Below are 12,866 nucleotides of genomic sequence, written 5' to 3'. Positions count from 1 at the left end.
GATGAAAGTGTCCCTGTTAGACTCATCCACTACCTGACTGAGCATCGGTTCCTTCTCAGCATGCTCTGGATGCATTCTAGGGCTTGGAAGATCCTTGGGGCCGACGGAAAAGCCCGAAAAGCTCGACTCTGAAGATCCATACCCAGGGAGACAATGGTCTGGGATGGGACGAGCTGAGACTCCTCAAAATTGACCAGGAGGCCCAGTTCCTTGGTCAGATCCATAGTCCATCTGAGAATCTCCAGACAGCGACGACTTGTGGGAGCTCTTAAAAGCCAGTCGTCTGACGGAGCCGGACACAAGATCATGGTACTGCTGCACAGTCTGTGAACTGTCAACCATGGGGAAGCGAGGAAGTACAGTGACAACCCGAAGCTGTCTAGACTGTCTGGGTCGTACAGACAACTCCTTATCGGGTTGCTGAGGTTGCCGCACTGCGTCACAACAAGTCACTTCTGCTGGTTGTTGAACGTCTTCCCAGTGACACACTGACTCCGAAAACAAAAAATCCTCTAACAAGGACTAAGCTTGGACTGCATGTCTTGCAACACAGCTCAAGGTCTATGGGAGCAGGTGTGGTAACAGACGGGGTTAGCGACTGAAGTGGAACCATTACCTTCCCTGGAAGCATGTTATGCTTAAATAAAAGTCCATATGAGGCTACGCAGCTAAAGGCTCCTCTCCAAATGACAGAGTCCTCAAGGGAATATCAGAAGGAGGGAGAAAAGCACTTTCTCATCTACAGGGACCATATCCGAGAAAAGCTAAGTTCTCTCAGTGAGGGTTTCACTGGTGCAAAAGCAGTAGACAAGAAGGCAACGTTATGAAACTGCTTGACAGTCTAGTGAGTTGGCAACAACCAAAGATGTGTGACTGAGAAGCATGCGGTAAGGTATGCAGAGCATGTTGTATGCAGAGCATGCTGTATGCAGAGCATGCTGTAGGTAGAGCATGCTGTAAGGTAAGCAGAGCGTGTTGCATGGCGTGTAACATTTCTCAGAAATTCCATGACCAGTGCTAGAGAGAGTAATATCGCATTACTGTCCATTGAAAGTGCACGTGCCGAGGGAATTGATTTAGACTGTTTTGTTGATGAATTTGATAGCCGGCATGATAATCGTAGAATTAAGCTGCACTAAATGTACTATAATCTACTTCACCTCAGGAAAGGGAAACTCGCCCTGTTGGCAACACTGCATTACTTCATGCATGCTTGCATGGGGTTTTAATATCAACATAATATTTACCTTACATTCATAACTCATGATTCATTTTTGTTTTGAAGATATTTTTGCCATATTTTGCGATTTTGTTAAAAATATATTGCAAGGAATACATATATATTTTTATATTAAGTAATACAAATAACCTCCATTATCATAATGTTTGTGTAGGCATACATGTATATGATTACAAATGCAAGTTATGAAAGTAATGAGGTGTTATTATTGTCATTTGTTATTTCCAAGTTGAATGGGAAGAGGCTCAAGTTGAGGAGAAAGTGGCAGATGCATGCGTTGAGGTGGCTGACTCATAGCATGAGGTTGCTGCCTCAAGAGTTGCGCTTGCTGTAAGGGTTGCGGATGCGCAGTAGCAGGTTCCTGAGGAACGAGTTGAGGTTCCTGAGGTGTGAGCTGCGAGAGTTGAGGTAGCGGCTGCGCAGAACGCAGTTCTTGTCTCGCGAGTTGAGGTTCCTGAGGTGCTAGCCTAAGGAGTTGAGGCTCTCGCCTTGAGGAGGGTTGAGGTCGCTGCAGCGAGTGCTGAGGTGGCTGCCTCATTGATGGAAGAGGTTGTCGTACCTCAAGAGATTGTTGCCTCGCTGGTGGAACCGCAAGCGGAAGCGGAGGAAGTAATGCATAAGATTCCTGCTCCCATTGCTGAGGTTGCCTTAAGGAAGGCGGAGGTTGCTGCACACCGCTGGTAACTGGCAACTCAGTACGCGGTAAGGTATCCTGAGGAACCTCAACATCGTACGCCTGGCAGACTGGACTGCGGTGAGGCGGAGCGATCGCAGGAGGAGGTGTAACCTTCTCAGCCTGACACTCACGCATTAAGACCGCAAGCTGTGACTGCATGGACTGCAGCAAAGTCATCTTGGGGTCGGCAGACGCTAAGGTCTGCTGAGGCAAAGCCTTAACAGAAGATGAGGTCTGTTGCGGCATCACCTTACCTCTCTTAGGAGGTGTGCAGTCACCTGATGACTGCGGAGAGTCAGAGCTAACCCAATGACTGCATCCGGGTTGTTGAACTCTAGAGGTCTGGACTTTACGTTTAAGAGGTCTTGAGACCTGAGTCCAGCGTTTTCTCCCCGAAATTTCTTCTGCAGACGAGTAAAATAAGGGCTCAATCGTCTGCGGGTGGGAGTGACGGTCTCTGTAAGACATGCCCGCAACCACCGAGGATACTTCTGTGCGCCGATCAAGGCCTGCCGAACCCTTTTGCCCTTCGACATTGCTTCTCCCCTGGGCTTGGGAGCTTGCAAGAGGTCCCGGACTGGGAGGACGACTGGCACGCACAGAAGTACCCTCACGCACAACACTGACACACTTTGCGCTAATCACTTATCACTTTTGAATTTCTGTTTGCACTTATTTCACTGAACTCGAAACTTTAAGTGGTTTGTACCTGAAACACGCAATTCTATCCTTCCTTAAAAGTTAGTAATTGCGAAAACAGAATTACAATGTAACAGAAAAATCTAATGAAAGATAAATAATTCAGTGGCTGGAAAGAGACTAAACACTAGATCAAATAAACTACGTTTAAGATCTCTCACCGCATAAAGCTTGAGAACAAGAATAAACTCTAGAAACGTTTACCTTCTTCCCCTAAAGAGACTAGGGAGAAGAGCAAAAACGATAACAACGTTACTCGCTTGAACGAAACGTTTATCCAGCTCTCTCTCCCTCCGTCTCTATCTCTCTCTCTCTCTCTCTCTCTTGACTTAGAACCTGAGAGAAGAGCCCAATCATATATACTCGTTAAAACATTATTGTTAAAGGAAAAAAACTGAAAGATTTCCCAAATAAAAAGTTCCTTTATTAGAATTAAAACCATTAAGCTAAGAAAGAATGAACAAAACGCTATAAACGGTTTACTCTTACTGCAACGTGACACCGTGAAAATTCTCACTCTATCGTAACGATAGAGCGCAAGTTGAACGTTCTGAACGTCAACAACTGCAGAGACAAAACAAAACGTTAGTTCAACTTTGAAACAGTACGAGACTATCAAAGAAATTCTTTCAAAAACATTAAAATAGCATAATATGTTAACAGGTAAAACCGAAATGACGGGCTCAATGTTGATTAACTTCGGTACAAGAAAAGACCGCCTACTATTAGGAAAGGTCGAATATAAACAAATATAAAAATTAATTTTAATAAATTTATAAAAAAGGAAGTTAATCGAAGAGGCCTATAAAAGGCGGAGAGATATAAAATAAATCTATAACTTTTGTTAAGCAAAATTAAGAAAGAGAGTCTATACTCTCTTAGACACCAACACTTCCGTCTAAGGGAAGGGTCGGCCATTTAAAGGGGAAAGAGAGTTCATACTCTCTTCGTCACCATAATTAATCAAATTAATTCCAAAAGCTAGCTAAGCTAATAATAAAACTTCCTGAATAGCGAAAGCTGAAATCTTAGAGCAATACTTCACCAAAAACCGTGAACAAGACTCCAAAATTATAAGCGTATCCATGAACGTCTTGCCGGAAGCACGACAGAGGAAAAATTGAAGTGGTGTCAACAAGAAGTACTGCAGTACCTGGCCACAGGTGGCGCTTGTGAGTACACCCCCCTCTTGTATAGCGATCGCTGGCGTATCCCTTCCGTAGAATTCTGTCGGGCAACGGAGTTGACAGCTACATGATTATCGGGTAAGTTTAATATTGAAAACTGATTGTTAACTCTGTTTAGCTTCTCTTACATCATTTCCCAGATTTCCAGGCCATAGATGAGTTTAGAATTCTGTGCTTGTGACACAGTACCGTCTTCCTGATCGTCTTCAGTGACTGGATTCTCTGAGGTAAACTTTGTCCCGTTTCTTAGGCCAAGGATGAGGTCATCAATCCTTTTATCAGGGTTAACAGCAGAACCCTGATCGCCTCAAATGTCCTCCCTTTCTTCATTCATAATAACATTACTGTGAGATAAGGGATGGAGGCAGATCTGGTGAATCCCCTTTCTTGTTCATCCTGTTCCACTTCGGGATGTACTTCCTCCCTACCTGCTGCATTATAAGTACTGTAAAGGGCTTATTACCTAAAAGGCCTGTTTTGTCTTCGAAGTGGGCCTCTTGTTTTAAGTCAGTGTACCCTTGCAGGTGTAGGGTAAAAGTCTCCTTCTCTAACTTCACCTTCTATACGTGAAGGGTGAATCCCTGAAAAATTGATCATTCTATGCTTATCAAGCCTGTTCACAGAGCCATAATTTTGGCCACCATCCAAACATTCCAGGGAGGGAGCCTAAACCTTACTGCGTTGCAGAGATACATATTCCCGCCTAACGCTAGCATATGATCTGTCTTCACATGGCATATCCTGGGATGGAATATCCTGGGATGAATAGTGAGCTTGCCTTGAGCATGAAAAAAAAAGCTTTGCTAGCAGCATGGTTGACATGAGTGATGACATCATCACGCATTGAGATGGCGGCGCATACACCGTAATCTGGCTGGAAGATTCTCCAGCTTGAATCCTGACAAGCACAGGTATCAGCGACACTCGTACTCGACTTCCCTACTCTAGGTAGGAAAGGAGAGGGTGGGCTGAGAGGAATGCGTAGTTCCGGGACGCCTTGATTGATTGATTTAAGGTTTTCAGGCACCCTGACATCTAGGGTCATTGACGCCGCGCTTAGGAAGAGATTGTTCTCTAACTCCCATCAAGAGGAGACTCAGCAACGAAGAAATCTCTCAGATTCCTAATGCGAGAGACATAGCTCTCTCGCTGGGAGGGAGACCACTCCTTACAATAATTACATGGAGATTTCTTGAACCTCTCTTGTCTAGAAAAGAGGGACAAGGAGGGAGTGTGTCTATGTCCACCTGGCTCTAAAGGACACCACACACATAGCTATCCTATCCTAAGCAAAGACATAAATACTGCAATTTACAGGACACAAGCACTCACTCGTAACTCACAGTTTATAAGACGACACTCAAATGACCGGGAATTATGGAAAAACACAAGCCAGAAATGCTTCACACCAAAAGGGTACGCAAGGTGAATGCGATAGGGTCGATCGTAGAAAGGAAGTAAGAGAACAGCCTCTTCAATTTGCGACTGGTAGTGTTGTGAAGAGATGCTGTGAGCAACCTCCTGGTTGCTCCTTGTGCATGCACTGTGACTATCCAGCAAGAAGCATGACGCAATCAACCAAAATTTGGTTGAGCCAGTCGTAGAAAACGTGATCAGTAGTAACGCATTAAATGACTCAGAAGTTTGTACCTGCATAGGAATAAATAGCTATCCATAAAAGGGTTTAGGAGCAAAACCAGTAGTAGTAGCCGCTATTCAGAGAAAAATAGTAGAGGCCAGTACATTACAGCAACAAATTAATGAACAGAAGTTGCATGAGCAAAGAACTTTTTTCTGAAAAAGGTTTGAAGAAGAGACAGACTTAAACAGACACAAATGACCCCCTTAGCTCCAAAGACAAAACTATAATCCATCCTAGTATTTCCAAGAACTTCCTCACTCAATAGTATTTACTGTTCCTACGACCATAGCAAACAATCACTATAGTACAGTACATACGGTATGTTGAATGTCAAACAACTTTACCAAATGTAATAGGTTACATAAACTAAGATGATTAACATGCATAGAGACAATCTTGGTACAGTATATAATAAAGCTTGTACACATACGAGACTAATCAATTACCTAATGCAGTACAGTACTGTGCATCACATTGCTGTATTATATGAAAGAAAAAATAAACAGATTCTACATGAACAAAGAGAACAAGGTTGTGTATAAACATACAGCAAAGAAAGGTGAATACTTGCAGTTTAATTATTATTAGGAAAAAAATTAAATATATAAGTAAAAATAAACATGAGAATTATTTTTAAATACCAGATCATCATACTGTACTAGGCTATGCAAAACCAAGACCCACAAATGAGATAAAAAATAATCAAGCACGATGATAAAACAAACAAACAAACAAAACAGCAAACAAAGCAGACCAGGCAAAATGTAAGCAAGCCAGCAAGCAAGCATCCTATCAGGAGGGTTACCATTTACAGCATGTCTTAAGCAGGATCATAAACATTTTTTGAAGTGTTCCTTCATCCCAAATTCCAATGCTCTTTACCTCCTACAATTCATTCATTCCTCTGGTTTCTTCCCAGCTTCCTCAAATTTTTGTCCTACTCCAAAATTAAATATTTTAGGCCAGTCATAAGAGTGTCTAAAAATACGTCTAAGAAGTTACATTAAACTATTCTATTATCCTAATACAGTACTTTAATGGTATGCACAGTAGGAGGGTTACTCCCTCGGAACAGATTTGTATGACAGCTCAACCACTAGAATTGCTCATAGCAGGAGAGTTTGAATTTCTTAATGGTTTACGTGTCAAGACCGGGAATGGAGTTGAATAATGGCTTATATCATAGAGATGAATGATGGACATCTTAAATTCTTTAGTCAAGAATATAGCAATGCTTTTCTTAAATATAGCCACCGCTGCTAAGCTTATACAATTTTTCACGGACATTACTATTAAGAATTTACTGAAGAGCCAAACAGTACAGTATACAAAATCTTATAACCAGCTCAGTCCTTAAACACAATGATAATTTATACATAATACAGTACTAAAACACAATAACTCTGTAAACATCTTGTCACTAAAAAATCAGAAAAAAAGTTATCAGTTACCTTGAGGGTTTGTAAATTCATGGCAGAATCATCATGGTCCTTTCTTTCTGGGCTCTGAAATGGTAGAAAATATTATGTACTTTTTATATCATAATCAACTTTCTCAGAGAAACCCTTTACTTAGAGTAACCTTTTAGTTTATCAAAAAAAACAAAACTTACAAGACCAAAATTCTCCATAAAAAGAGTTACTTGTGGTAGGCAAGTACTACATATACAAGGTTATAGAGATAATTTTCATTTTGTTACAGCTTTCAAAACATACCAGCCCTTCAGCCAGTGCACTGCTTTCAGCTTTTAACTTTTCTGGGGTTCCTTTTTGTTTCTACCTTCCTAACTTTCTTCTAATTTCTGCAACATTAACTTGCAATAATATTTACCACACATTTAAGGATAAATCCTTCAGGCAAACCAGAAAAGGAAATTGCAGTTAAGCTGATACCAAATTGGTTAGAGTAGCCTAACATAAGCTAATAATTGATGTCAGTACTGGCTCGATTAATGGAAAAAGACACTCAAGACCTCTGTCCCACTAATTTGACAGGTACAGGTATAAACTACAGTTAAGAAATGGTATTAAAATGTGATAAGTGGAATACAAGGGTTGGAAACTTGATGAGGAGACATGAGAATTCAATGGGACAAAATAGGAACAGGTTAATGTAAAAATACTGTACTTGAATTTCTCACTGACAGTGAATTCCCTACGAGAAATTATCAGAAGCTGGTCGTTTTTTTATTGTTTTCTTGGGGAAATATCAGATAAGTGAATTAAAACATGTTATTTTTTTAAAAATGCAGACAGTACTTATCTATTCAAATTCATTAATAACATTTTGTGATGGTTTTGTTACATGATAACAGTTTCCAACCAGTTTAAACTTCATAAAATATAATGCTTAAATAAGAGAAATTTGGAAATAATTTGAATTTTTCCTAACTATACAAACCTGGACCTCTTTACAGTGGAGATATATTTAAGCGATAGCTGAAACTAGCCGTTAAGCTTATTGCAACATATAATTACCCTACGCTAGTTAGTGGAGGGGGGAGCGGGATTAGACCAACTACCCAGCTCACACCCACACTAGTAACAGGCCGTCATTTTGCAATTGCGGCAGGATTTCCGGAGGAAAGTGATGGTAGGACCAGTATGTGTAAAGAGTTCCAGGTTTGTATAGTTAAGAAAAATAAAAATTATTTCCAAATTTGTCATTTGTTCGGTATTACATACAAACACTTACGTTCTTTACAGTGGAGATCAATCCATGGTGGGTGAAAGTCCAAAAACCAACTGGCTGGTGGCTGACCCGGGGTGTTACTCTGTGCTTTGTACGAGCTGTTTAGAGGCAATCTGACGCCTTGTTAACTCTTGAAAGTTAACGGCCTGGGCAATTCGTGCTAGGAACAAGAATTTAGCAATGTGACAACCAGCTAAGACTGCCCAAGGTTCAGCCCCATGAAACATCCATCTGAGCCAATTGCTCTGCAGGCATCCCCCAGCGATGTACTGGTCCAGGGGATTCCTTCCTTAGTGAGAATGTTCAATTTTCCCTCTCTTGCTGCCTCTGCCCCTCTTGGAGTACCTAGGTCGAAAGGGCTGCTTAGGACCTTGAGGTTGCGCTGCCTTCTTCTGCGACTGAGAACCTCTCTTAGAACCCTAGCGATTTGTCAGGGACAATCTCTGTGGCGGGGCAAGGGCAGTAGGTCACAGCCCTACAGAGGAGGGAGTCCTGGCTCACTTCCCTCCATCTATCTGCCACTGCCTCAATGTCCTCCATATTAAAGAGGGAGAGACCGTCCATTAAGAAGCTGCACGACTTCATCGCCTCTCTCCTCGGCACCGGCCACGGAATTTTGAGATAATAGCATTGCGCCTACTCAAAATCCAGTTGATCCACTGGTTGACAAAGTACTGTGGCAGGAACTCTAGAGTCCTGGCCCCTGAGAGGAGGAAGGCCGACATAGCCCCCCTCTTCCCCAACCAGTAGTCAACCCATGCAACAGATTGCAGAGCGCACTTTGCAACCCATTCCATATTGGCAGTGTCTTCCGTAGAGAAGTTCACTGAAAAAGTTGCCAGTTTCTCCAAGGAAGAATTCCGAGTGAGAGCCAGAATAGCCAAATCCAAGGGCACTGGAGAAGGATCGTCTTCCACTATCTCATAATACTTCCTCTGACGTAGGTACGGCAGTAAACAAGACAAGCTTATAGACTTGAAGGACTGCGATACTCCCGCCACCGGGGCGTAAGCTCTCTTCTTTCTTGCCTTGACCTCCCTTAACCAGGGCAAAGTTACCCTAGTCTTAGTGGGTCTCGGAGTAACATAGAAGAGGTCTAGGACAATGTCCTTGCCCTCCGCTGGAACCTGATCCGCCTCCCCCAAGTAATTAATTTTCCTGATGCAAGCGAGAACTTCCAGAATGACATGGTCTACATCTTTCTGCTCCAAAGGGGAAATCATGGGGCTGACGGACGCAGGCAGCACCCCATCAGTGTTTTGATCCATTGTTGAAAGGTTCTTCTTCCTCCATCTCGCACCCATAGCAGCCCAGGAGGGGTCTAGGTCATCAACTGATGTCCTTTTTGAAGAGGAATGAGCCCTCAGAGGGAGGCTGCTGTGTTTCGGTCTTACAGAAACGAATGCCAAAGCCGACTAACCTTCCCCTTGTACTGGTCACTCAGGCCGAGAGTGCTAATTCTTGAGGATGGTCTTCGTGTCTTTCCTTTCCTGCGGGCAGATGTTGAAGTCCGTGAAAAAGGAGGAACTCTCCTTCCTCTCTACCTCTTAAAGCCCTGCACATTTGGAGGAAGTGGGAGGAGAAGCCTCTGCCACTACAGCGAAGACTCTGGTAGGGCTATCTCTATAGACGACAACCTATAATTGTCTGTGAATGAGACCCCCCAGGGAGACCTTGATCCCCTACTGGTTCTTGGATGAATCGATCCCCCACCGGTGGAGTAGCTACCCTATGATTCAGTTTCCTCTTCTGCAGGATGATGGGAATAACCCCCATTTTCTCCAAGATAGGATCGTCACCAATGAACAAGGCCTTGGCAGTCAGATACAGTACTTCTGATACCTAGAGGATTTCTGCAGGGAAGGAAGTCTGGGGGGTAGCAAGAGGAGGAACCTGCCTAGCAGATCTGCTAAGCCTTGAGTCAGTAAGGGCTCCACTCCCCTTGGAGGAACTCGAAACTTCCAATGGGATGGTTGGAGTGTCCAGAAGTGGAACAACTGGAGAAACATTGGTTGGCCCAGCGACTGCCTGCTTCACTGCCTGAACTAGGTCCAGGAACCATGGTGAGTCTTCAAGAAAGGCACTGCTCCATAACGGGCACCGCGAGGGTGATTCCTTAACTTGGGTGGAGTATCAAGGAACGGTAGAGCACGACAGGATGACACCTTATGCTGCTCCCTAAGCTCAACGTTCCAAGGGAAGCAAGCACCATCCATGAGACTACCCGGCTGAACAAAGATGAAGGCAAAGCACCCTTACACTGTAAGGGAACTTGCTATTCGTCTTGGAAGCAGACTGATGGCGCAGTGAGCGCTAGCGAGACAAAGCTGATAAAGCATGCTAACATGCATACCCTCATCAGTGCGCACAAATAAGGTTTCGTCTACCTGTGCTTCACTGATCGTGCTAATGACGTAGAGCCCACATGAGCATGCATAGCCAACACTTCTTGCGCTCGCAAGTCAGAATGGTTGTACTGTACAGTACTCACCATAGTTAACAGGGCGCGTAGTAGATGTAGCGCGCACACCCCCATCAGACAGAGGAGCTCACCCGCCCACCTCACTAGGTGGTTGGGTGCGCAATAGTGCACAAGACTTGCCACTAGACTGAGGTTAGCATGCTCTCCACTAGCTTGTCATGGAAAGAAACACGCCTGTTTCCCTTTTCTTCCGAAGCATAAAGGTAGGCAGCCATCCTATTCTGCATGGGAGAGGAAGGATGGGCACCTGCTTCACTGCCTGCCATAAGCTCATGAGAGCTTGGCCTCACAAAGCAAAGAACGCTATCTTGTGTCCTACAGCAAGGAGCAGGTATCTTAAGCAATTGCCTAACTCCATCATCGTCTAGCTCAGAAAAGCTACATTCCAAAGAACTAGAGCAGGACATGGATGAGTCAAATACCCTTCAGTGGAATCTCTTGGGGGGGGGAAAACCATTTAGAAAAAAGTCCTCTCTTCCACGGGCGGGAAAGACGATTAACACCTGTGGCCGCTGTTGGCAGCTCTTCCCGCAAGCGAGAGCATTGCTGAACAGGTGCCGGTGGAGGGCAACATTCCCTCAGAAGGGAAAGTTGTACAAAAACAGGAGGCGGACCTCCAGACAGCCCACTCTGCTTCCCCCCTGACTGAGCAAAGCCAAACAGGAGGTCCACATAGTGAATTGTCCTTGAAACGTAGACAAAGCTAGTCCCAGGATTCACCCCCGAGGGATCCCGCAACAAGTAAATCCAAGGAGTACTTGTCAGCAACTGCTCACGTCTGCCCGCCAAAGCAGAACGAATGTTGGGGCGAGCAGGTGTTGAGGTTGAGACGGCCAGGCATGAAAGAGAGACTTTCAGTGCAAGACCTACAGTCTCTCGAGGGGGAAGATGGAAATGAAGCCCTAGGGAGGCTGTAACCCTCTGCATATCCAACCGCAAGACCTCAAGAAGCCTTTTCTTACACAGCGAATCCACGAGCCCCAATGAAGGCCACAGCCAACACACTCCGTCATCAGATAAAGACTTCCCTACAACAGCGCCCGGCGCTACTATACTAGGGGAAGTAACGGAGGTCCCCAGATGGCTGGGTTATCCAGGAGTCAGATGGGACCCACTCGTACTCGACTGACATCCTAGGGGAAGACGACTGAGCAGTCAGAATGACGAGGTTGAGCCAACGGAGTCTGACATCGAGGTGTCTTCCCTTTTGAGGATGAACCTGAAGGGGAAGAATCCGTCTTAGCCTTCTTCCGTCGCCTACCAAACCTTGCCCACTGGGAGGGCGACCACTCCTGCACTCGAAGATAGGAGACTCCTGCGTGCAACAGTGACCTCTACACGCAGAACATAGACCATGAGGATCGGTCTTCACAGCCGACATGAAAGTGCCGCAATGGCGCCCTTCAATGCCAGAACAAACCCGCATGGTTGTCGATCCCCACAGGCAGACCTGAAAGAGAAAATGTAAGGAATGTTTTTAGCTTTTAGGCCAGTTGCTCTTTAATGTATTGGAAAGAGGATTTTAACAGGAGAGGAAGACAACGTCTGTACTCTACCCAGCCGAAATAAAAAGTGATTGTCTATTAGTTGAATTGCGTAGCTGGTTTACCCCCATTCCCCTCTCCGCTACCTAGCGGAAGATAATTACACCTTACAAAAAGTTTAACAGCTAGTTTCAGCTATCGCCGAAATATATCTCGGCTATAAAAAGCGTAAGGGCTTGTATATAATGCCGGAACAAAGTCAGATGTTTTATGGCTCCTACCAATTCTCATAAGTTAATGTTCAGTTGCGTGCAAGATGTGACTGTATATGGGAAGAGTGATAACTTTCTGGTTTTCATATATTCCAATAATAAACAGCTCCCCTGACAAAAAGAACTTACTTAGATACTAAATGCCAAGGTCTTTTTTTTTTCTTTATAAACACAAATGTGTGCTGTCTATCCATACTTTCGAAACATTCAGTGTAATGATTAAGGAGAGACAGCAAATACCCCATGCCAGATAAAACAAAGTGTAAAGTTAGGATAGAGAAAGCTTTTGTGTTTTCTATGACCTGTGACTTGTAATGCCAGTGGATTTAGCCATCCCATAATCAGGTAAGGAACCAGCGTTGTAGGTTTCATTACATAAAAGTTGGGATAGAGTGAATCGCTGTATTTTCTATTACATCTAACCCTACAAGTCAGGTTAAGTCAGATCCAGATGGGCCAAAACATACCCAGTATGGTTAGGTTAGAATGAACC

At 44.0% G+C, this 12,866-nt stretch overlaps 1 protein-coding gene across 6 annotated transcripts in view; it reads right to left on the bottom strand.

Annotated features, from left to right (window-relative positions):
* LOC137639927 (sorting and assembly machinery component 50 homolog) overlaps positions 1–12,866 on the bottom strand; it is a 113,019-nt gene that overhangs the window by 87,815 nt on the left and 12,338 nt on the right. For all 6 annotated transcript variants that reach the window (XM_068372218.1, XM_068372220.1, XM_068372222.1 and 3 more), the window contains exon 2: positions 6,896–6,949. In XM_068372218.1, coding sequence (XP_068228319.1) covers positions 6,896–6,949 — 54 coding nt within the window. The remainder of the gene's footprint in view (positions 1–6,895; positions 6,950–12,866) is intronic.

Source organism: Palaemon carinicauda, chromosome 4 (genome assembly GCF_036898095.1).
Source record: "Palaemon carinicauda isolate YSFRI2023 chromosome 4, ASM3689809v2, whole genome shotgun sequence".
Taxonomy (NCBI): Eukaryota; Metazoa; Arthropoda; class Malacostraca; order Decapoda; family Palaemonidae; genus Palaemon; species Palaemon carinicauda.
This window is presented reverse-complemented; position numbering and strand designations above follow the sequence as displayed.